The sequence below is a fragment of the Myodes glareolus genome, chromosome 6 (genome assembly GCF_982192425.1).
Source record: "Myodes glareolus chromosome 6, mMyoGla1.1, whole genome shotgun sequence".
Lineage (NCBI taxonomy): Eukaryota > Metazoa > Chordata > Mammalia > Rodentia > Cricetidae > Myodes > Myodes glareolus.
The window spans coordinates 23,872,543-23,897,587 of NC_142031.1; the positions used below are offsets into that span (position 1 = coordinate 23,872,543).

At 44.4% G+C, this 25,045-nt stretch overlaps 1 protein-coding gene across 1 annotated transcript; it reads left to right on the top strand.

Moving 5' to 3' along the window:
- The first annotated feature begins 6,669 nt into the window (after positions 1–6,669).
- Isy1 (ISY1 spliceosome associated protein) lies at positions 6,670–22,011 on the top strand. The gene is made up of 11 exons (XM_048416644.3): positions 6,670–6,804; positions 9,087–9,109; positions 9,627–9,678; positions 10,430–10,495; positions 10,899–10,941; positions 13,264–13,376; positions 15,242–15,359; positions 18,281–18,403; positions 19,190–19,311; positions 20,831–20,917; positions 21,258–22,011. Exons 1-11 carry the CDS (start codon positions 6,802–6,804, stop codon positions 21,363–21,365), a joined length of 858 nt encoding a protein of 285 aa, XP_048272601.1. The 5' UTR covers positions 6,670–6,801; the 3' UTR covers positions 21,366–22,011.
- The last annotated feature ends 3,034 nt before the right edge of the window (positions 22,012–25,045 follow it).

The following is a 25,045-nucleotide window of genomic DNA, read 5'->3' on the forward strand; positions in this document are numbered from 1 at the left end:
ATTGACCTCACTGCTTTTAGCATTTTTAAATTTTTTCTGTGCTTCTGATGATCTGATCTCCCATCCCCACCCCCAGAATTTAGTTCCCTTATAATAATTAAAGCAAGCTAGCAGTATGTAGTTGAAGGCTAACCCTAAGCACTCTACCTACCCCTGCTCTCTGATACATAATTGCTATTTTTCCCATTTAGTAGTTAGTCGGTACCCTCTCCTTGTGATTATTCACACTGGTTTTTTTTGTGTGTGTGACTCCCCCTCTCCCCTCCCGGTTTTTGAGACAGTGTTTATCTGTAGCTTTGGTGCTTGTCCTGGAAGTTGCTCTGTAGTTCAGGCCTCAAACTCACAGAGATCTGCCTACCTCTTCCTCCCCAGTGCTGGGATTAAGGCATGCACTGCAACTGCCTGGCAAATCGGTTGTGTGGGTTTTTATTATTATTATTATTATGTATACAACATTTCTTCCATATGTGCCTGCAGGCAAGAAGAGGGCACCAGATCTCATTGTGGATGGTTGCTGGGAATTGAGGTCAGCCAGTCCTCTTAACCACTGAGCCATCTCTCATTTCTTTTTAGCCTCTGATCTAAAGTTCCAATACATGCTAGAATGTAGGTTTTGATTCTTTGGCCTTTACAAATAATGAAAAGTATGTTGGCTTGCTTTTTGGGTGTGCGTGGGGGAGGGGGGTCTTCAAGTCAGGAATTCTCTATATAACAATTCTGGCTGTCCTGAAACTTGCTTTGTAGACCAGCCTTGCCCTGAACTCAAGAGATCCACTTGCCTCTGCCTCTTGTGTGCGTCCTATCACTGTCCACCTGCATCTTACTCTAGAAAAGGATTTTAGAAAATGTTGTTTGGGTTGTGCATCCTTATAATACTTTAAAAGTTCTTTCCCTGTGAGGAATAAATACCCTATGTGGGGAAGGGTGGTTGAAGAGGTTACTCCACAGATGAGAACACAGACTGCTCTCCCAGAGGACCTAGTATGGTTCCCAGCACTCACATGGCATCTTACAACCATCTGTAACACCAGGTTCCAGGGAATCTGATGCCCTTCTGTCCTCCAAAGGCACTGTACATGTTGCACATCCATTCAGGCAAAACACCCACCCATAAAACAATCTGGATGTGTACTGTGTGCATTTAATTCCAGAACTCAGGAAGCAGAGGAGGTGAGATGGGTTTGAGGCTATTGTCTAAGTGAGCTTCAGGAACGACCAGGGTTACATAGTAAAACGCTTACTCAAAGGGGAGGAGGGAGGCAACTAAGCTGTTTAACAGCGCTTGATCATCGAGGACTGACCAGCATTTGGAGTTCTGCTTCCAGCACCAACATGTCAATCACCTGTAATTTCAATTCCAGAGGATCCTAATGCACTATTTTGGCTGGCTTGGCACTGGGCACACACTGGTGTTTTTGTACGTACATGCTACACAGCCTGATGACTGCCTACCCCAGCATTTGGGAGGCAGGAGTTTATGGTTAGCTTGGCCTACATTGAAATGACGTGTCTTAAAGATGAAAAAGGTGAGATGACTGAGGAAGGAAAGGCTTATGATCTGAGTTTGATTCCCAAAAGAGTGGCTGTAAATTGTCCCTCTGATGCTACCTACATGCTTCATTGGTTGCAGTAACGAGAGTTCATAACATTGGTTCCATACAAAGCATAAAACACTTCATTTTCTGATGTACAGTGCAGCATTGCAAGAGATTATTTTTGACCAGTATTGTTGACCAGGTTGTTGGAGCATTTGGCTACAAGGTGAACATCAGAAATTTGAGGTTAAAAGTTTTAGAAGTGAGAAATTACATAAAATGCTGTGGTACTAGAAAAGTATAAAATCACCTTGGGGTATGTGTATAAGGGATATATGAACCATTTCAATGTCATGATTAGACTTGTGATCCATGTCCTTAGATAGTATATCCATACATTTCAAAGACCAAAGTATTTCGTGATCCCAAACACCAGGTAAGAGAGTTACTCATGCAGCCAAGGTGATGGTGCATGCTTTTAAACCCAGCACTCAGGAGGCCAGAGGTAGTTGGGATCTCTGAGGCCAGTCTGGTCTACAGGCTGTCACACAGAGAAACCCTTTCTCAAAACAAACATTACTTAAGCTATAAATTTCGGTTTGGGAAACATTGAATGCTCATGAATGATCTATTTGCAATGTTGGTTAAGGTTTTAGAAGTAAAACCTGATGTACTGAAGAAGAGCTAAATACATGTGTTAAGTCATTTCTTAGGGAGATAGCTTCATACTGGGTATGGCACCAGGGACATGTCAAGAAATAACTGCACATAAGTCTAGCTTGGTGAACCATGGATTTATTACAGGCACTTAGGTGGTTCAACAGCTGCGTCACTGAAAAGTCCACCCTAGCATGTGTTACGACAAACACATCAAGTAGCTCCCTGTACAACTTAACAGATAGCCTGGCTTGGGTGTCCACTCCAGCAATTTTTACGGCTTTGGGAAACAAGAGGCCTTGAGAAGATTGTAACTTGCTGACTTTTTCAGCCTTGTTTGAGTTCTAGGAGCCTCCCTTTAGGAGGGAATGTTTTCAATAAGGAAGTAGCTATATGACAACATTCTGTTTCTAGTTTTCCAGTATTTTGACAGAGTGGTTGGCTAGAAGATTGGGTAGGTCTAAATTTCTATGGTTTTTAAGTTACAAGTATGATTTTCTATATCATTTTGAATACACTGCTTTTGTAATGTCTTAGTCAGGTGGACAGTGTACATATAGAAGTGGTCCCAACTGCTGTTACTCATAAATACTAGTTCTACAAATCAGCCCAATCTTCCAAGTGCTGTGCTTTTAGTTCAAAGCAAAGATCCTATCATGAGTAGTTGCTAGTATGAACCACTTGATTGAAGTTGGGAATTCAAACACTTGGATTAAAATGTTCAAAAGTAGGTTTTGAGCCATCAATACATATACAGGTTTCCAGATGGTTCTAATATGCCACCAGACTGAAAACTACTAGGTTAGATGACTACAGACAGGTATCACTGTCAGAATAGGAATTCCAGAGCAGCTACATTGCAAATTCTCTTAATTACTGTGGTTTCAGGTTTTTTATTTTGCATGTCTTTTAAAGAATTGGCCCAACTACAAAGTTGTTCATAATTAGTAAAATAACTATCTGATGGTAAAGTCCATGGTATAGTACTTCAGTCTTTCAGCCTATGTTTATACTAATTGGCTCAGAAAGAAGAGATTTATGAATGAGGCATATTGATGTACCACTTACAAGTCAGCCACATGTGATCACTGGAACTCTTGGGGGAACTTTTCTAGTCAAGAATTGATTAGAGTTTGATGTTCAATACTAGATATTTCTGGCTGATTTAGGGACAGTCCTATTTGAGGATATATTAAATATTTTGTATAGTACGCCAATGTAAAATTAGATATACAGGGTCTGAAGAGATGGCTCAGCAGTTGAGAGCACTGGCTGCTTGACCCTGCTTCCTGGGTGCTGATCCGTTCCACCATGTCCAGCAGAGATTTTATTACTTTGTATATGTCTATGAGTGATTGCCATGTGTATAGCTGCTGAGGCCACAAGAGGATGTTGGATACCATGGTGCTGGACTTATAGGTGGTTGGAAACTGCCCAGCATTCGTACTAGAAACTGAACTTGGAGGTTTTCTGGAAGAGTAGAACATACTCTTAGCTGCTGACGTTTTGCTAAATTTTCTTTATATGTGTATTGGTGTTTGCCTACCTACATATTGGTATGTCTGTGCACCATGTGTGTGCCTGGTGCCCATGGATGTCAGAAGAGGGCATTGGATCAAGAACTGGAGCCATGTAGGTACTAGGAGCTGAACACAGAATACAGGTCCTTTGGTCTTTTGGTGGAAGGTGGGAATTAAAGCAAGCTTTTAATTAGAGTTTTATATACTGACCAAGATGAAATTTGGTCAGGACCACTCCATAGAAACTTTACTGGTGAGTTGACCTGAGGCACAAGTTGGGGCTTGTATGTCCAAAACCCATAGGCCATTGTACTTTTCCATGAAGCTTTGTTATTTTCAAGAACTACAACTCCCAGGATTCAAGGAAGTTACCTGGTCCTTGGGCAGGTGGGGCTTAGAGGTAAATTTAAGGCATAACATTCCCACCTGAAGTTGTATCTTGCGTCAAATCCTTGACTCTGGTATGAATTTACATTTAGATTTAATAACCATTAGCCTAATGGTACCCAAACAGGAATTATTTATTGTATCAATGGTGTAAGAGCCAACAGTAATTTATCAGAAGCAGAAGGGTCAAAGACCCTGTGATGGATAATAGCTTTGTTCTGCATAAAGGATGCTGAATTGTATAGTATTGTAGACCTATTTGTTAGTGAACAGGCCTGTTGATAAACCTGAGCCCATTTTTCTAATATATCGATTGGCATAGATAGCCAATTTGTCCCCTAAGTCAGGGAATTTCCTTTTGTCTCAGCATTTCCAGCCTGTTAAGGGGAGCAGGGATTGTGTACTCTCTTTAATTACTTCCGGCTGAAACTGGGGCATTGGTTGTCAGGGCCCAGGAAAGTTGAAAGGCTAGTCAATGACAAGGCAATGGGACATTTATCAGATGTATCTGGTTAGCTGATTCAGGTGAAGGAACAGCCGTCACCTCAGCTTTCAGAAAGTCTAGAACTCTGCAGCTTACAATTTGCATGTGCTTTCTGAATAGTGTCTGTCAGCAAAGTGGAAGTCAGAAGTTAAAATTCAGGAATTTAAAGAAAAACCTAATATTTGGAAGTTTCACCTTTGGCCTCTGACAGGTGGATCCAAACCTTATGTGGAAGAGTAACCAGTGTTCTTAGTCACTGCTGAGACATCTCTCCAGTCCCTTAACTAAGTTTTAAAATCAGGTCAACAATGACAGAAATGTCTTGGACTGAAATAGTTGTAAAATAAACAGTAATGTGTAGAAGGCATGGTGGGGGCCGGGCGGTGGTGGTGCACGCCTTTAATCCCAGCACTCGGGAGGCAGATGTAGGCAGCTCTCAATGAGTCTGAGGCCAGCCTTATCTACCCTAGTTCCAGGACAGGCTCCAAAGCTACAGAGAAACCCTGTCTCAAAAAAAGAAAAATAAAAGGCAACTGGGACAAGCCTAGCTTTAGTTATGCATACATGAAGGGGTAAGAAAAAATTTTGGGGCTCCTGGCCCAAAGCCATTATTTGGTGATATTCCCATACCTAGTTGCAAGAAGTGGGAAGACAGGTTCTATCCGGGCGGCCATTTGCCCACTTACAAAGATACTCCTTAAGTATCTGTCCAATCACGTTTGATCCTTAACTCCCAGTGCACCACTTTCCTTGAGAATCTGTGTACCAATGGTTGAGTCTAATGGTAGAATGACCAGGAGCAGGGAAAGTTAATATAGTGGGCTGACCATGGCCCAGATGTATAACCAAAACGACTGCTGAATGTATAACCAAAGCAAATGGTAGCAGGTTCCCCACACTACACCTTACGGTGATGCCATTGTGGTTTTTACCTTCATAAATGCTGTATCCCTGAGCTTTGGTGCAGAGAGTGCTTTGGGACAGGAGTCTGCCATCTGCTGCTGGCTAATAAAGGACTCTAATTTTGCCTTATATGCATGGTGGTCTGTTAATATTCTTGCCTGAATTGTGACATGGGTGTTCTTAATACCAACTCAATGAGAGAGCCCACCACCGTTTCTAGTGCCCAAATCTCTGGCAAGTGTCTCATGCAGTCTCTAACCTCCAAGTACTCCAGGTAGCCCTTTCTTCTCTGGACCTTACCTCTGTATTTTATTTTCTTCTCATTACTTTTTTTGTTTTGTTTATTTCGAGTCATTGTTTCTTTATGTAGCCCTGGCTGTCCTGGACTCACTTTGTGGACCGATGGTCTTCTGAGCGGTGGGATCAAAGGTGCCCAGCTTTAGTTTCCGAGGCAGGGTCTCACTATGCACCCCTGGCAGGCCTGGAACTCTCTATATCGACCAACCTGTCCTTCCTCTTACAAAAAACCTGAATGCTAGGATTAAAGGCATGGGCTAGCAAGCCTAGCCTTAAATTTGTATTTAAAACGGCGGTCTCTGACTTCTGGGAATGTGTGGAGAAAGACCTGATTCGTTGGCTCACACCTTTCTTTCACGATCACATTCACCCTGTCAGTTTCTTGGGAACAGTCACTTTTAGAAATTATAATAGCTATACATGTTTCCTAAAAGGAGGAGGGAGGAGGATCGTGGTCTCAGGCACTGTTCAGCTCCAAGCGAATGACAGGCAACCGTGAAGAAGCCCCCAGGAAGGCACTGGCTCCCCAGCCAGCGTGTCAGGGACCCGGGTCCACGCAGGCGACAGTACTCCTACAGGGCCCCGAGTGGCTGTGAACACTCAGTGCATTCACAGAGGTAGAGGAGTCATCTTCAAAATGGTCAAGCGCGGTCCTAGAAGGATAGGAAGGACAGAAACAGGCAAACTCTCTGACCGCGGCTAACACGACAACAAACTCAAACGCTGACAGCCTCATCGCCGCGGCGCAAGCATAGTCTCGCCCACGTTGCGCGAGACGACGCACTAGACAGACGTCAACGGAAAGCCGCCCACAGAGCGTAACTGCGTCTCCCGCCCCTCCTCCGCTCTTTTATCCGCTTCCGGTCCTTAACTTCCGGTCCTTTTCATTATTCTTCCGACAAAAAGAGAGCAACCTGTTGGCTGCTAGAGTTTTCCGTTCCTGCGCCGGCCCGGCTGGTCCCGGACTGCAAGGCTCGCTGTTCGGCGCGGCGCCTGGGCGCCCTCGCCGGCCGGCACCATGGTGAGTGCTGTGGGGAGGGCATCGGGCACTTGGGCGCGAGAGCCCTTGTCAGTGGGCAGCCTCGGGGTCCCAGGCCTGGTCAGGGGTTCTTTTCCTGCCTGGCGTGGGTGTTAGAAATTGCAGGAGAAAACCGAGTTGGGGAGCTGAATTACATTCATGTGGTTCAGTCCGGATGAAGCATATTGATGGGACTGAATGGGCAGAGGATCTGCCCAGGTGTTCTCAGTTTTCACAGATAAAAATTTCTCAAGAGCAGGGTCTTCACATTTTTGGTTGCTTAATGCTCGAGACGGAGTGAGTGAATGAAGTTCACTAACCTGGGCTGAAGTGTTGAGAAGTTGTGACCCTCGGTTTCATTCGCTCAATTAGTGTCTAGTATGTAAATATGAGATCATTGCGAGAATTGGTACAAAGAGGTGTGGTTACTGTAGTGTTTTCAAAGTGAAGACCCCGTGGCGGCTGGAAAGATGACCACTTACTTCACTTCAGTTTCCGGCACCGACATGGTGGTTCATGATCATCTGTAACTTCAGTTTTAGGGGATCCAGTACCCACTTCTGAAGTTAGTGTGCACTAAGCAGTCACGTGGTGCACACACATGTATATAGGCAAAATATTTATATACATACAAAAGAATCTATATTTATCTATGTGCATTAAAAGTAGAAATCCCCTTAAAAGCATATAGAGTTGCTTTAACACATCTGAGTTTGGTTGATATCTTTGAGGTCTAGTGTTGAGATAGTCTTAGCCACATTTTGGTAGATATTTGCCCATATGCACATACTAAAGCATGTTTATAAAACAGGTCTAAGTTTATGCATAACCATGTAATATATATGCAAAATATGGGCATTTATTCAAATATATAGGTCTTCTTGTCAGTCTGGGGTGTTTTACAATACCAAATAGAAAAAAAAACCAGTTCATTTTTTGGGGGGAATGTTTTATATATATATGTAGGTTCAAACAGATACATATTCTTATTAAATAAAAATAGATAAACAAAAATTTAGGAAGCACATGATTCCATGGAGTGATTACAGAGGATGTTTTGGAAGCCACTAGAGACTTAGCACAGAATCCTAACAAGGAGAGAAAGCTGGTCATGAAGCAGCTGTGTCTGGAGGAGGGCGTGTCCCGCACTGCTGTCCTGTTCAGCTGAGTCTGGAGGAGGGCGTGTCCCGCACTGCTGTCCTGTTCATTTATCCACCCACCCCCTGCGAAGTTGCTTCCAGAGGTAGTTGATGAAGCTCAGTTTGCCTCCTGTCAACGATGTATCTGATTAGTTTCCCACATTTATCTGAAGACGTCATCACGACATTGTGTGTGGTGCAAAGGGAAACTTAGGTTTTAGTGAGACCATGTCTCAGTGATACTGAGAGGAAGAGCTCGTAGCAAAGTCCAAGTTCCAAATTTAGCAAGTAGTCTACAACTCAACTGAAGAAAATGTGTTGTCTTCCTGACCCTGTGGTTCAGGGATCGTTGACTTAGCACTGATGTGACAGCCCTCGCGCAGAAATTGCTTTGCAGAAGCCAGTCTGGTACTTTCCTGTGTTCACAGCCAGCTGTGCCTGGTGGTGCAGATGTAATCCCAGTAGGAGTGGGAGAGGGCTCAGAGAGGTTAATGGATTAACACAGTACATTTTACACACATGTATGAGTAAATGGATTAACAATACATTCTACAAATGTGTATGATCATAAAAAGTAAATAGCTTAAAGAATGACAAAAATAGGAAACATTAGAAGTGATAAAAGGTATTCTAGGGGCTGAGGAGTTGGCTTAGTGGTTAAAAGCACTTACTGTCTGATGTGGGATGCCCATCTGTATGCTGTAAATATGTTTTTATTACCATTGGTTAATAAAAAAGCTGCTTTGGCCTATGACAGGTCAGAATATAGCTAGGCGGGAAATCCAAACAGATGGAGGGAAATGCTAGCAGTTGACAGAGTAGTAAGAATTAAGCCTCAGAGTGCTTCTTCGGAAACTGGCAGGTGCGAGAGAAACTGCCAGTTACAACTGTTCATGCAGAGGACCCAGGTTTGGTTCCCAGCATCCATGTCAGGTGACTTACAATTGCCTATACTCTAGTTCTGAGGAACTGACGTCCCCGTCTCTCCTCTGGCTACTGTTCATGCATGGTGCGCCTACAGGCAAGCAGGAATTTGAAAGAAAAAAAATAATTTTTTAACCCTTTAAAAATTATCATTTAAAGTCAACTACAAGAAAAAAAACAGATATTCTAAACTCAATGTTTTCTTCCTTTGTCTCCATCTAGGCCCGAAATGCAGAAAAGGCTATGTGAGTATCAACTTACTTGGGGCTGAAAATTTTAAGATATGATGACCAGCATAGAACTTTTACATGATCCCTTTAACAGGAATCTTTCTAGAAGCGGTTTCTTTTCTCCTTGTGCTAAAATAGTATTCCTGTGTTTGCTCATGTTTGTTTTTCCCATTAATGTTTTCTGACATCTTCCAGAACATATGCTGGATAAACGTTTCCCCACCTGTGGATAGGTTGGGAACGACAGCAAGAGCATCCATGATGTTAATCAATCTTAACGTTTCTGTATGTTGCTTATCACAGTAGTCTGATAGAGTTTCCCCAGTCTGTACATGCGGTATTGTTAGATACCTGAGTGCTCAGAAACACACATAGTGTTGGAGGCCTATCCCTTAGAACTTGTAAACCCTTGGCTGCTGTGGTTTCTTTCTTATTGTTCGCACTAGACTTTAGATGTGGTCATGAGCAGACCTGTTCCATCCAGGAACTTGAGTGGTGAGAAATCTAACGGAGTCTTTTGTGTCACTGGCAGGACCGCCCTGGCAAGATTTCGTCAAGCTCAGCTGGAAGAGGGGAAAGTCAAGGTGAGTGAAGTTGCATTCTCTGGGATGTGTCAAGAGGCCGCGGATTGGAACTCCCTGGACAGGCTTCAGACTCCATCTGTCCTGCCTGTACTTGCTGAAGCGTTTGTACACTTGAACTTCTGGTGTTCCTTTCTTCTGGGGGGCACGTGATTATCTGGCCCCTGCACACGCCCTCTCTCTCAGTCTCTCTCTCTCTCTCTCTCTCTCTCTCTCTCTCTCTCTCTCTCTCTCTCTCTTTTCTTTCTGAATCTAAAGATCTAAAGTGATGTCTGGGTTCCCTTATCATTCTAGCTCTAATAGCGACTATAAGAAGGTAGAGGTGAGCCGGGCGGTGGTGGCGCACGCCTTTAATCCCAGCACTCAGGAGGCAGAGGCAGGCAGATCTCTGTGAATTCGAGGCCAGCCTGGTCTACAAGAGCTAGTTCCAGGACAGGTTCCAAAGCCACAGAGAAACCCTGTCTCGAAAAACCAAAAAAAAAAAAGAAGAAGGTAGAGGTGGGCCTGGAGAGATTACATACTTGCATGCATCTATTTTAGCTATAGTTCCTTTAGTAATTGTGTTTCCTAATTCTATAGTTTTCCTAAGAAAAGATTGTAGAGTAAGGGGTAGGAATTGAGTATCCTCTAGCACTGTGACTTCAAGTGTATTTAGAGCATTAGATTTGTCAGGTTTCAAGCCTGAACCATCTGTGGATGTTACTTTCGTGTGCACAGAGCTTAGTGGCAATATGTGTTTTCTCATTCTCCTTAGGAACGAAGACCATTTCTTGCTTCCGAATGTACTGAGTTGCCCAAAGCTGAGAAATGGAGACGACAGGTATGTTCTGGGTAAACCTGACCTCAAAAGAAGTAATATGCTTTTACTTGCTTCTTTTTGTCTCAATGATTAGTAACTAGTATATAGACTAGGCTGTCCTCTAACCCACAATCTCTGCCTCCAAGTATTGGGATTAAGGTGGGCCCTCGCACTGCCCAGTGCTATTTTTAATTTGAGAGACAGGGTCTCACGTAGTCCTCGCTGGCTGGCTGGGATTTACTGTATAAGCAGACCTTGAGAGCACAGAGGCCCGCCTGCCTCTGCCTCCCCAGTGGTGAGGTGAAAGGTGTGCTCTACTGCACCTGTAGAGTATTTTTGTTAGTTGTGAATTACAGTTTTCCTGTGCTTCCAGATCTGTTCAAACACCATGAAAATGTACCTGTTGCTATTTGTTTCCCCACAGATCATTGGAGAGATCTCGAAAAAAGTTGCTCAGATTCAGAATGGTAAGATGGCTAAGCCTGTAAAGTGCTCTAGAATACACAGTTAGACATGAGGACCTCAGCCCGCCTTTCCTAATGACCAGTAAGGCAAGTCCGTAGGGAATTAGCAGGGCCATTGAGATGTGAACACTGGCCCAAGTGTGGTGCATGCCTGCAGTCCCAGTGTGGGGGAGCAGAAAGCCGTCCTCACAGCTACACGGTACACAGGAGGCTAAAACAGAACACGCACACAGATTGTCAGTCAGTTTGACCTAGATTACTTTCATAGAATAATGCACCTGATAACTTTACACTTCACTTTTTTTTCTTTTGGTTTTTTTAAACAGGGTTTCTCTGTGTAGTCCTGGCTGTCCTGGTACTAGCTCTGTAGACTAGGCTGGCCTGGAACTCAGATCCACCTGCTTCTGCCTCCTGAATGCCAGGATTAAAGATGTGTGCCACCACCACCTGGCTTCTGCTTAACTTAGTTTTTTTAATTAAATTTTGTGTTTTTAAAAACATTTTTCGTATTTAAATGTATTTTGTTCGTATTCTCCCACTCCCCAAGTCCTTCCAGATCCTTTCTCCTTCCCTACCCACTCAAGCATATCTAGCTTCTACTTAGATTTTCAAAATGTCAACAAGAAGGTATTAAAACATATTTTTTTTTTCCCTTTTTCTTTAAGGTAAGCATTAGCTTTGCTTTGGGAAGACTGGTTGCTTTGAGTTTCTTTCTGACTGTAGGGTTGCACATCCTCAAAATGGGAGTAATGGGCCCTTTTGTTGCTTAAGAGGCTATTATATGGGAATGGAAGTTTGTAAATTTATTTTCATATTTGCTCTACTTGGCATTAGTTATAGTTATTTTGAGACAAGATCTTGTTAAGTTGTTTAGGCTGACTTTTGAACTCTAGTCCAGGCAAGCCGTGAGTGTTTTGGTTCCTTTTGTCTCAGTCTCCAGAATAGTGTGATGGCTATGCACATTTTTTTATGGGAGGGGGGACAGGTTTTCTAGACAAGGTTTCTCTGTGTAACAACCATGGGTGTCCTGAAACTCTTTGTAGACCATCCTGGCTTGAACTCATGAAGATACATCTGCCTCTGTCTCTCAAGTGCCCTCTGTCTGTCGAGTGCTGGGTTTAAAGGTGTGCACAACCAGCCTGGCTGATCCTTTTCTTTTTTTAATTTGTTTTATTTTCAATTATGTGTATGCATGTGTGTGTATGTGTGCATGTGGATGCATGCGCCTTCTGAGACTAAAAGAGCACGTCAGACCCTCTGCAGCCGGAGTCACAGGCAGTTGTGAGCCACCTGGTGTGGATGCTGGGAGCCAAACTGGTCCTCTGCAAGAGCCACAAACGGTCTTAACTACAGAGCTGTCTCTTGATCCTTATTTTTTCTTCCTTTTTTAGTGGACTTATTCAAGATGAAGCATGCCATTTCCAACATAAGTGGGCTGACTTTGGACTGATTGGCGTATCCGCATCAGCTGTCAGCACAGACAGATGGAGGTCATGCCTCCCTGCAGTGTTCCACATGCCTGTTTGCAGCTTTCCATTCCCCTCTGCCTAAGGAAGACCGCGCTGGTTCTCGACCGTGTGGTCACCAGCTGTCCTCCTCTTTGCTGGGTGCCCTTAGCCACCGCAGTCAGCACTCGAGTGTGCACTTCGTGCGCTTCCTTTCCAGCGGGCCCAGGCGACCTATAAAGCCCATAGTCTTGCCCCAAGTCCCATAGCAGCACACTGCTTTTCTGAAAGGTCTGGAGTGCGTAGGATGGTGCTGGCCGTTGATGCTTAAGCCAGACTCGCCAGATCTTTGCCTGGGAGACTGACAGTTGCCTACCACCTAAACTGGTTCATTTTAGTAGTGGTGTAAATAGTACAGAAGCATTTCCATTTTTTTTTTTTTGGTTGCTACTGTAAAAGTTTTTAAAATAATTTTTTAATCCTACACCATTGTGAATCTCTGTTTATAGTCTTGGTCTTCCTTTATTTGCATGTTGATGACTTTCCTAACTTAACTTACTTATTTTAAAATTTATTTGTTTTTGAGATGGTCTTACTGTGTATCCCTGGCTAGGTTGGAACTTGCTGTGTATACCAGGCTGACCTGGAACTCACAGCAATCTGCCTGCCTCTGCCTCCTGAATGCTGGGATTAAAGGTGTGCACTACCACACCAAGCCCTCTCTTATCAATTTAAATGAACAGTTTTATGTAATAGACTGTTGCAGTGTTGTTGCCAGCCATTGTAAAGCTATGACATTGAGTACATGTATTGGGAATATTGACATTCATTGTTTTAGGGTGTGTTGTCTTGAACTGATATTAGCAGTTTTGTTTTCTAGCTGGCTTAGGGGAATTCCGAATTCGAGACCTGAATGATGAAATTAACAAGCTGCTAAGGGAGAAAGGACACTGGGAGGTCCGAATCAAGGAGCTCGGCGGTCCTGACTATGGAGTAAGTAAACTATAGCTTGGTTCTCAAGGAGCTGGGTGGTCCTGTGGAGACCAGCACTACCTGAGCTTGCTGAAGGGCGTGTCTAGCTGTGCATTGTTTTTAGGTTCAGTCCTTGCCTATTCAAGGTTTAGGGGGAGCCAGCTGATAGTGACAGAGGGTCGAAGAGCAGCTGTTACCTGTTGACAGGATACCTGTGAAAAGGGTGGTGGCATAATCCTGAAATACTGCATGGCTCAGGCCTTAGCCTAGGCAAAGTACCTGTTTAAAATAGCCATGGCCACCTTACATTCTTTTTTTGTGCTCCCCAGAGACATTCCTGTCTGTTGTGGGCTTTTCCCCCTTAATATCATGATTATGGTAACACACACACGTCCACACTTTACGTTTTTGAACAAGGTCTCTATTGCATAGCTCTGGCTGTACTGGAACTCACTATGTAGATAAGACTGGCCTCGAGCTCACAGATATCCAGCTGCCTTTCCGGGATTAAAGTCTTGCACTACCAATCTTGGCATATACTTTGTTTTAAATTTAGATTTAGTTTTGCATAAGTGTGTGTGTGTGTGTGTGTGTGTGTGTGTGTGTGTGTGTGTGTGTGTGTGAAAGAGAGAGAGAGAGAGAGAGAGAGAGAGAGAGAGAGAATGAAGACACAGGTGTTGAGTGTTGGTGCCCACGGAGGTCAGAGGACTCTGAGCTCCCTGGAGTCTGAGTTTCAGGCAGTTGTCAGCTACCTGATGTGCGTGCTGGTGATCGAACTCAGATCTTCTGTAAGAGCAGTACCTGTTTCTTAGGTCTGAGCCATATCTCTAGCCTCAGCATATACACTTTATACTGCAATCTCCGCATACAAAAGTATGCTGAGAAAATTCTGTGATATACTTTGACATTTCCATTCTGTTTTTATTTTGGTATGTATTATTGTTTTTGCTTGCTTTTCTTTTGAGACAGGCCATCATGTAGTCCTGGTTGGCCTCACAGTAACCAAGGTTAGCCTTGAACTGCTCCTTCCCGCCTCAGCCTCCTGCGTGCTGGGTTTCTGGCATGTACCATCACACCTGGTTTTGTGTGGTGCTGGGATTGACCCCAGGACCTTGTGCAAGCTAGGCAAGGCCTCTACTGATTGAGCTATATCCCTAAGCTCCTTGGTATGTTTTTTCTTTTTCTGTTTTTGCTTTAAGTTTTTGAGACTAAATCTCACTGTGTAGCCAGGGTATATGTAGTCTAACCTAGCCTTGGAGCTTTGGCAGTCTTCCTGTCTCAGGCTGTCAAGTGCTGGGATTATAAGGATGCACCACCACACCCAGCTTTATTGGGGTTAGGCAAGCACTGTGCTGAGCCGTATTCACATCTGTGTTGATTTTTCCTTTTGGCTTTTAATGTTTCTTAATGACATATATTTATTTACATTTATTTGTGTGTGTGTGTGTGTGTGTGTGTGTGTGTGTGTGTGTATGTACATGTCACAATGCAAACTTGGTGGTCAGAGGACAATTTGTAGAAGTCCCTTTTCTCTTCTACCATGTGGGTCCTGTGAAATTGAACATGGCTCATCAGGCCTCCTTCCTTTGCCCTCTCAGTGCTAAAGTTAGAGATGTGTTACCATGTCAGGCTGTGTTTTTTTTTAACTTTTTTTTTTTTTTTTGTGGTTTGGGAACTGAACCAAGGCTATTTGCATGATTAGCACTCTACTCCTGGTCTATGTCTCCAGGCCTAGGTTAATTTTTAAGAGGTTTTAAAAACAATCCACCACTATTTTTCCGTGTGGGGTGTTTTCCTCATATGACATTATTATCTCAATGTATCTGTAAACACAGGAAAGTAGGTTTATGTATCAGATCCATTTTTCCTTTTTCTTCCCCAATAAGAAAGTTGGCCCTAAAATGCTGGATCATGAAGGTAAAGAAGTCCCAGGAAACCGTGGCTACAAGTACTTTGGGGCAGCAAAAGATTTGCCTGGTGTCAGAGAGCTGTTTGAGAAAGAACGTAAGTAGCTCATATTTGAGAAGGCCTTGGCTTTAATTATTGCTAGTGAATGAGAGAAGGATGCCATATACTATGCAGTGTAGGAGTTACTATATCCAGATTTTTAAAAATAACTTTAAACCCAGGTGATGGTGCGTATGCCTTTAATCCCAGCACTCAGGAGGCAGAGACAGGCAGATCTCCGTGAGTTCTAGACCAGCCTGGTCCGTGGAGTGAGTTCCAGGACAGGCTCCAATGCTGCAGAGAAACCCTGTCTCGAAAAAACAAAAACCAAAAAATCAAAACAACCCCCTCACACAAAAAAAAAGCTTTAAAATTTTATTCTTAATTTTATTTTATATATTTGTATCGCGGTCTCATATTTACATTTATTTATATATAACCCAGGCTTTGAACTCCTGATCTTCCTGCCTCTACCTGCTAGGATTATAGATGCCTAGCTTTTTTTTTTCTTAAGACTTTGTTCCATCTGGCCTCAGACTTGCCTGCAGAGTTTTGGAATTACAGACCTGTTACCATTTAGGGTTTCTTTTTGTTGTTGTTGTTAATTTTTTTTTTGCATTTACTTTTCATCTTTCTTTATTGTAATTAACATTTCTCTACGGTATGAGTATCTGTGTGTGTGAGGGCTCACGTGTACCGTAACATTGCATGTTACAGAGGACAGCTTACAGGCGTCCTCTGCTTGGCCATGCATGTCATCAAGGCTTTACTTACTCAGGCATCTCACTGCGCCATTTACTTTTTTCTAAATTCATTTAATTTTTCTTCTGTGTTAATTGAACCATAGACCTTGTACATGCGGGCAAGCACTCTATCAATGATTTATGTCTTCGGCCCTCAACGTGTATTTTTGTATTTCTTTTTTTTTTTTAATTAATTATTTATTTATTATGTATATAATATTCTGTCTGTGTGTATGTCTGCAGGCCAGAAGAGGGCACCAGACCTCATTACAGATGGTTGTGAGCCACCATGTGGTTGCCGGGAATTGAACTCAGGCCCTTTGGAAGAGTAGGCCGTGCTCTTAACCACTGAGCCATCTCTCCAGCCCGTGTATTTGCATTTCTGCTGTAGGTTTTGTTGTTGACATAGAGCCCTTTCAGTGTTACCTAGGCATGTCGTAAACTTGTGAGCCCAGGACTCAGATGACAGCCTGTCTCAGTCTCCTGGGCCACCGTGCCTGGCTCAGAAGTGGTGTGCATAAGTCACTTTTACTCAGTATAATTAAACAGAGAGGAGTGTCCGTCCGTCAGACCCCACCCCCACCCCCCCTCTTGCCCCAGACAGGGTTTGCTTTGGAGCCTGTCCTGGAACTTTCTCTGTAGACCAGGCTGGCCTCGAATTCGTGGAGACCTGCCTGTTTCTGCCTCCCAAGTGCTGGGATTAAAGGCAGGTGCCACTGTCGCCCAGCTAGAGAGAGTTTAGAGTCGCCTTGCTGACCCAGTGCAGGTCTTCAGCAGAGATGACTGGAAAGCAGTATGATCTTGGTGTTTCCGTCTAGGCCCTTCTCAAGGCCTAGGTGAAAGATTATTCAGTCCCAGTTGACTAAGAGTATACATTTTCTCTTTTCTTTCACATGATTGGACTTTAAAACTAGTCCCTGTGGTCAGGAGGAAGGCAGTACTTTTGCTTTAGCTAGTGTGATGACCACCCAGTCACAGGACATGAACTGAAATGGCAGATAAAGTTGCCATTTCCAACTATGGGCAGTGAGTGGAGGTCTGCCAAACACGGCTGTCCCCTACCTGCCGGGACACTCCTTGATGGATCACTTACAGCTACTGACTGCATAGTTGGTTGTGAAGAATTAAAGTATGTCCCACGCAGAAGCTGATGGGGAAGCACTTGCTGAGCATGTATGCGTCCTGGGTTTGATCTGTAGAACCAAAAGGAAAATAAAAGGATCACCGTGGTGTGAATTAGTCATACTTAACCATTCTTTTGGAAGTATTGGTAGATCTTTATTTCCAGTTTTCAAGTTTTTTCTCTCTCTCTCTCTTTTGTTTTTTCAAGACAGGGTTTCTCTGTAGTTTTGAAGCCTGTCCTGGAACTCTCTTTGTAGACCAGGCTGGCCTCGAGCTCACAGAGATCTGCCTGTCCCTGCCTCCCGAGTGCTGAGATTAAAAGCATATGCCACCACTGCCCGGCTTCAAGTTTTCATAATTATAAGATTTTCTTTTGAGAAGCGGTTTCTCTGTGTAACCCTGGATGTCATGGAACTCACTCTGTAAAGCAGGCTGGCCTCGAACTCAGAGATCCACCTTCCTCTGCCTCCAAAGAGTGCTGTTAAACAAAGGAACCCTGTTTCTAAAAAACAAAACAAAAAAAGGAAAGAAAGATAGCACAGTGTGAAAGAGCATTGAAGTGGGTTCTGGAAACCCCATGCTGATATTTATGGTATTAGCTTTTCCCTAGAGTTTTCACTATTGTATGAATAGTTCTGTGATGTATGTCTCTGCCTAAAAAGCTTTGTTCTGGACTTGAGGGTTGAGAGTGTTGCTAGAAGGTGTTTCAGACTGAACCTGGGACCTTGTGCTTGCTTAGCACAGTTCATCGCTGATCTAAATCCCCAGTTCTGCGAATTTAAATCATGAAGATTCCATTTATTTACTTGTTATTTGTTATTTATCTGGTTTTGTAATGTTGAAGGTTGAACCCAGGATCTGCAGCTTGTGAAGCAAGGCTGTAATCCCTGGCTTATCCCCTTAACCAAGGGTAGGTTTCTTTAATTTGAGTCCACTTAGCTTTAGAGAAGGTGATTCCACTTTCTTGATCCCATACATGATACAGAGAAATGCTGACTTTGTGGCATTTCCATGGCCATGTGTCATGTGTGGCTCTAGCACCGTATGGAGAAATACTTTGGCTCAAGGATGATCTTGATGGGAATCCAGCTAAGTTATTGCCATTTCTTGTAGCCCTCCCTCCTCCCAGAAAGACACGTGCTGAGCTCATGAAGGCGATTGACTTTGAATACTATGGTTACCTGGATGAAGATGATGGAGTTATTGTGCCTTTGGAACAAGAGTATGAAAAGAAACGTATGTCTCTGGGCCCATCACTGTAGATAGCTGTGGGCGTGTCACCGTAGTTAGTTGTGGGCGTGTCACCGTAGGTCGCTGTGGGCGTGTCACCGTAGGTCGCTGTGGGCGTGTCACTGTAGGTCGCTGTGGGCGTGTATGTAGCTGGCACCTGGCTTCTCTTCTCTCCCTTGAAAATGGTTTAAAATAGTGCATGATCCCAAAAGCTGCTTTTTATTGTGGCTGACGGTCTTCAGTGGACTATTAGTGAGCTGACATCTAGGTGGCAGGTGAGGCAGTCAGGTCTTTCTAGGCTCAGAACAGCAGGTGAAGCCACAGATCTTCCTCGGTCCTGATCCTGTTTCTGGCAGGTCACAGTCTAGATCCTTATAAGCTAGCTTTTCTTGAGCTTGTTTCATAGTGCCTCTATTAGTAGCTTTTAGATCTGCGTCTTACCACTGACAGCTTACTGACAGAGAGGGAGGTGGTGTCTACAAGTGAGTGCTTCCTCCTTGCACAGCATTCCATGCCAGCCTGAGATGTGTGTCCATATCTGTTCCCATGGGAATTTGGAGGGACCCTTTCTCATGTGTGCTTGTCAGTCAGTCACTGGAGAGGATTTGGAGATATTATTATAAAAACCGTGTTGCACGTACTTGAAGCTAGAGGCATTGTAGGACAGACTGCCCTTTGCAGCCATTTTCACCCTTTATGGCAGAATCAGGGTGTCCTTTTCCAGAGGGGGTATCTTGGCCTTGTAGCCCAGTGGGATGTTTTCAAATACTCTTTGTTCTGCTTTGTCTTCAGTCAGAGCTGAGCTGGTGGGAAAATGGAAAGCGGAGAGAGATGCTCGGCTGGCTAGGGGAGAAAAGGAAGAGGAGGAGGAAGAGGAAGAGGAGATCAACATCTATGCTGTCACTGAAGAGGAGGTACTGGTTGTGGGGTCCTCTGAGCTACAGAGTGCACCAGGGAGGAGACTGGGTCCTGGTTCAGCCCAGCTCCCTCGCCTGCAGGATGGAGCAGGATGGAGCACAGGGAGGGCTCCAGACAGGAAGGGCTAAGGGAGCTCTCGTTAGCTTCCTTTGAACAGATGGGACAGTTTATAAACCCAGTTGAGGTCACATAAGCTTTATGTGGACATCAGCACTTGGATCACAGAAGTGAGTAGTCTGTAGTAGTCTACACCCGTTTCACAGATGGAAACAGGCCCCTGGGCTTCTGCAGAGGCTTGTGACCAGAGAGGGGGCTGTGGTCTACACCTCCCATGCAGAGCCCTTGGGCTCCAGGCAGGTGTCCAGCATGGCCTTGTTGCTTGGACCAGTCAGAACACATCCTATTTGCTGTTCTGAGATGAGGTGTATTTTCCTTGTGCAGTTGACGGAACTTGCTTGTTCATCTCTGGGAAAGAAGCAGGAGCTGGTGGTGCACGCCTTTAATCCCAGCACTGGGAGGCAGAGACAAGCATCTTTGAGAGTTCAAGGCCAACCTGGTCTACAAGAGCTAGTTCCAGGACAGGCTCCAAAGCTACAGCATGTGGAGGTTTCTGCCCGGGTCCAGCTGACCTGCCGTAGAGATCAGTAGAGCATTTAAACCAGGATGGCAGTATGTCCTGGGCTTTCTCTGGGTTACAAATAACTACTTGATTCTTTAGGTGTTTAGTTAGTGGCCTCTGTAAGCCATGCTCAGCCACAAGCAGGAGCAAAGCAAGCAGCATGTGCTGGGAGACGCATTGCGAGTGAGGACCGAGGGCAGGCCAGGGGTCGGGTGTAGACAGATGTAGTGCCGGGGTGATACATACAGCCGTGGAGTAGTGCCCCCAAGTCCAACTTTCTTTTATGTAAAAACAATGGAAAGGAGTTTTTTCCTTTTAAATAATTTAGGTTTTGTTTGTTTGTTTTTATGGTACTGGGGAGGTAAGTCCTATACCACTGAGACTGTCCCCAGGTCTCTTTTTATTTTGAGGCAGGGTTTCTCTAAGTTGTTCAGGTAGCCTTAAAAATTATTCTCCAAACCAGGTGGTAGTGTGGCATGCCTTTAATCCCTGAACTCAGGAGGCAGAGGCAGAAGCAGGAGGATCTTTGTGAGTTTAAGGCCAGCCTAGTCTACAGAGCAAGTTCCAGGACAGCCAGGGCTGTTACACAAAGAAACCCTGTCCCGAAAAAGCAAAACAAAACAAAAAACCAACCAATCAAACAAAAAAAACCCCAAAACACCAAAAAAAAATCACTCTCAAGGCCCACAGTGCTTGTGTTTTTATTGTTAATTTTGGAGACAGGGTCATTCTGCAGCCCAGGCTGACTGGGACTTGAAGCAGGCCTATTGCCTCAGCTTCCCAAGTGTAGAGTTACAGGCTTGTGCTGCCAGGTCCAAGTGAGTGACACTGTCTGCAGAGTGTGAGTGCTTATGTCGCTGTGACCTGCTCATGGGTTGTGTGTCTGTCTTCTCCAGTCTGATGAGGAAGGCAGCCAGGAGAAGGCGGGGGAGGATGGTCAGCAGAAGTTCATTGCTCACGTTCCGGTGCCGTCGCAGCAGGAGGTAGGATGGGTGCTACGCCCAGTTGGGCTTTCCTCCAGCTAGGCTCACCTTCCTGGTGTTTCTTGTCCTTCCTTTCCATATGCAGCCTTTGGCCCTGACCATGTACTCAGAGGACTGTGGGGTCCGTGAAGTACAGGCCCCACTTGATGGGACTGACAGCCTGGGCTTTGGTTGAATGTTCCCAGAGGGAAATAGCTGGTTCTTGCAGACAGTCTTGAAATGAGTCCAGTAAAAGTCAGATTTCTTGACTATGTATGCCCCTGCAGGTGTTCCCTGCCTGGGTTGTGGGAGAGGTGGAGGCCTTGCTGAGGGCTGACTTCTTCACTATGGGTGTTCACAGATTGAGGAGGCGCTGGTACGGAGGAAGAAAATGGAACTGCTACAGAAATATGCAAGTGAGACCCTACAGGCACAGAGTGAAGAAGCCAAGCGGCTACTGGGGTACTAGGATGAGCCAAGCCCTGCTTGGACTCTGGGAGATCTGGTGGGTGTGCTTGTGATGCGCCTTGAGCCTACCATCTTCATAGCTACCCTGGGCTGTGGCTAGACTGACCAGTGCTGAGAGGTCCTGTGCCTTTCTCATCCTTCATTTCCTGGATATGTGAGCTGGCCTGATGGTGAGGCCCTGCCCCTGACTTCCCAGTAAGCTGTCAGGATACCGAAGATTAACCATCACCTTTTACAGATCCCTTTGCTACCATATGGCTCCACTTATTTTTATTTTGGAGTGTGTAAAATCAGCTCTTGCTGAAAATTTATTCTGCCTTGTACTATGATTTTGGGAAGAGAGAAGGATTAATTAGTAATCAACATTTAAAAAAATGCATGATTTTTATCCAAATCATGTTCAGAGTCAAAGGCATATCTTCTCTGGAAACTGAGGTGGTGTGTCTACCCTGCAGTGGAACTCTACTGTCAGCAGTAGAGCCTTCCCCTTGTTCTGGTTACAGCTTTACTTTCCCTGGTCCCCTCTGAGAACCTGCTTCACCCTCCCTCTCCTGTCTTGTGGACAGGAATTCTAAGTTTGTAACTTTACTTTTATAACTTGTTTCAGAGAAAGCTACTTTTATTAAATATTTTAATAAGAAAGGAAACGTCTGTGCCTGGACCTTGTCCTGTGGCGTATCTAGGCTGAGATGACATGGTGTCAGTCAGGAAAGGCACTGAGCACTGTGTGGAGTGGGTGGTGGTGCCAGGAATGGTATAGAGTCCAAGACTCCTCCTGGCATGAGCATACAACTGGCTGTATGCTGGCCTTTGTGGGTACACAGTGTACTCCCTAACTGACCGACTCCAAAGCACCAGTTTGAGCTGAGTCTTTGCTACCGAACGAACCTGTCTCTAAGCCTGAGCAGTGTGAGCCGCAGGCCTCCTGTTCTGAGGGTAGTGGGAGCGTCTGGGAGGCCAGTGTCATGGTAAGTGGCAGGAATCCAACCCAGGCTGAGGGAACAAGGGCCCTTGGATTGGAGATCCTTTCATGGGAAGGATGTGGGCTGTTTAGACTGGGGAGAGTTTGCCTGTGGAGCAGTATCACGGAGGATGGCAGAGCTATGTTCCTGTAAGTGGCCTTGGAGGTGAGTTAAACAGCGGCTGTAAGTCAGAAACAAAGAAGATGCAGAAGATGCAAAAAGAATGAGGAATGAGAGGAAGAGGGCATGATTATCTTTCTGACCTCTGGGGATAGGGTGGATGGCTCTGAAACACACAGAGTGGTGGTTACGGGACATCTGCTGTTTATCAGCTAAGATGGTGTCATCTCATGACAGTGACTGTTAATGTCCACTCAGCTCACCCACTAACTTGCTTTAAAAATGTTCATTCAGCTGGTGGTGGCACACCTTTAATCCCAGCACTTGGGGAAGTAGAGGCAAGCAAATCTCTGTGAGTTCAAGGCCAGACTGGTGTACTGAGTGAGTTCCAGGACTAGCTCCAAAGCTACACAGTGAAACATTGTCTCAAAATAAATAAATAAATAACAAAAACAAAAAGAAGAAGAAAAAAGTTAAATCTAGGGGCCAGGAAAAATGGCTCAATGCTGTCTTTGCAGAGAACCTGGGTTTGGTTCCCAGAGCAGTTCATAACTACCTATAACTCTAGTTTGGGGGGATCTGACACCTGTCTTTTTTGGACCCTTACACACACATGGTGTATATGAACTTACGCAAGCACACAGACATAAACATAAATGATAAATCATTTTGAAAATTAGTTTGTTATGTGGGATGGGGAGGGCACCATGGAGCATGTGTAGAGGTCAGAGGACAACTTTCGCCAGTCTGTTTTCTTCCACCATGTTAGGACTGGAGGATCCAACTCAAGACCTTATGTTAGAAGCTAGCACCTTTACCCATTGAGCTGTCTTGCCCACTTTTATAAATTAGATTTTTATATTTCTTTTTCTTTCTTCTTCTTCTTCTTCTTTTTTTTTTTTGAGGCAGGATTTCTCTGTGTAGGCTGACTATTCTAGAATCCTATAGACCAGACTGACCTGGAACTCAAAGATCCACCTGCCTCTGCTTCTGCAGTGCTGGGATTACCACTACCACTCAGCTAAATAAATAAATCTTAAAAAAAAAAAAGCGTGGGACTTGAGAGAGGGCTCAGTGGTTAAGAGCCACTAGTGGGTAACAGCCCTTTGCTTCTCTCCCAGAAGATCTGAGTTTGTGGTTCTCAAATTCACAGTCACCTGACTCCACCTCTGTGGTATCTGATGCCCTCTTCTGGGCTCTGCAAGCACCTGCACAAATGTGGCCTCCAAACATACACAAATACAAAATAATTTTGTTTTAATTTTTGTTTCTTCGAGACAGGGTTTCTCTATAGCTTTGGAGCCTGTCCTGGAACTCACTCTGAAGACCAGGCTGGCCTCGAACTCACAGAGACCCACTTGCTTCTGCCTCCTGAGTGCTGGGATTGAAGGTGTGTGCTACCACTGCCTGGAAAAAAATAAAATCTTTAAATCTTGGGTCACTTAAATTTAAGATACACATTATTTCAACATTTGCAGTTGAAATAGGGCTCAATTCTTTTCTATAGGAAAAGTAGTTTATTGAGTGTAATTTTGAACTGTTCCATCTTAAGTGAGCATAATGCATTTAAAAAAATGCCACTGTGCTTTTAAAAAATATACTACCAAAAGAAGGGAAGTGGCTGGGTGGTACTGGCACACACCTTTAATTCCAGCACTTGGGAGAAAAAGGCAGGTGGATATCAGTGAGTTCAAGGCCAGCTTGGTCTATAAAGTGAGTTCCAGGATAGCCAGGACTGCTAAACAGAGAAACTCTGTCTTGAAAAACCAAAAAGAAAAAAAAAAAAACAAAACAAAAAACCGAAGTGCCAATCTGATCTGATAAGGTATGATCTGCACAGCATAAAATACTCTCCTTGACATATTTTGTTGTATTTTTCTTTGTGAGTGTGTGTGTCTGGTATATGTATGTATGTACATGTGTATGTTGTGAGGAGGTACCTGTGCCTGTGTATACATTCATATGTAGAGGCCAGAGATTGATGTTGGGTGTCCTGTATTGTTCTCCCTATTGTTCCCCCCCTTTGTTTTTAAAGATTTATTTATTTATTATGTATACAGCATTCTTAGTATTCTGCATGTATTCCTGCAGGCCAGAAGAGGGCACCAAATCTCATTACAGATGGTTGTGAGCCACCATGTGGCTGCTGGGAATTGAACTCAGGACCTTTGGAAGAGCAAGCAGTGCTCTTAACCACTGAGTCATCTCTCCAGCCCTCCCCCCTTTGTTTTTAAAGACCAGGTGTCAGAAGGACAGTGGTCCTGCACACCTTTACTCCCAGCACTCGGGGTGGAGGCAGGTGGATCTTCTTTGATCTTTGAGTTCTAGGCCAGCTTGGTCTACAGACTGAGCTCTAGGACACAAATGGAAGAAAGGAAAGAAGGAAAGAAAAGAAAAAGAGAAAGAAAAGAAAAGACAAAGTCTCATTTGAACCTGGAGCTTGCCATTTGGCTAGGCTATCTGGCCAAGCCTCCAGGATCTGTCTATCTGCTCTGTCTAGCACTGTGGTTACAGGTGTGCACCTCCACAGCTGACACTTCACATGGACACTGGAGATCTGAACTCGGATCCTCATGTTTCACCATGGGCATTTTATCCA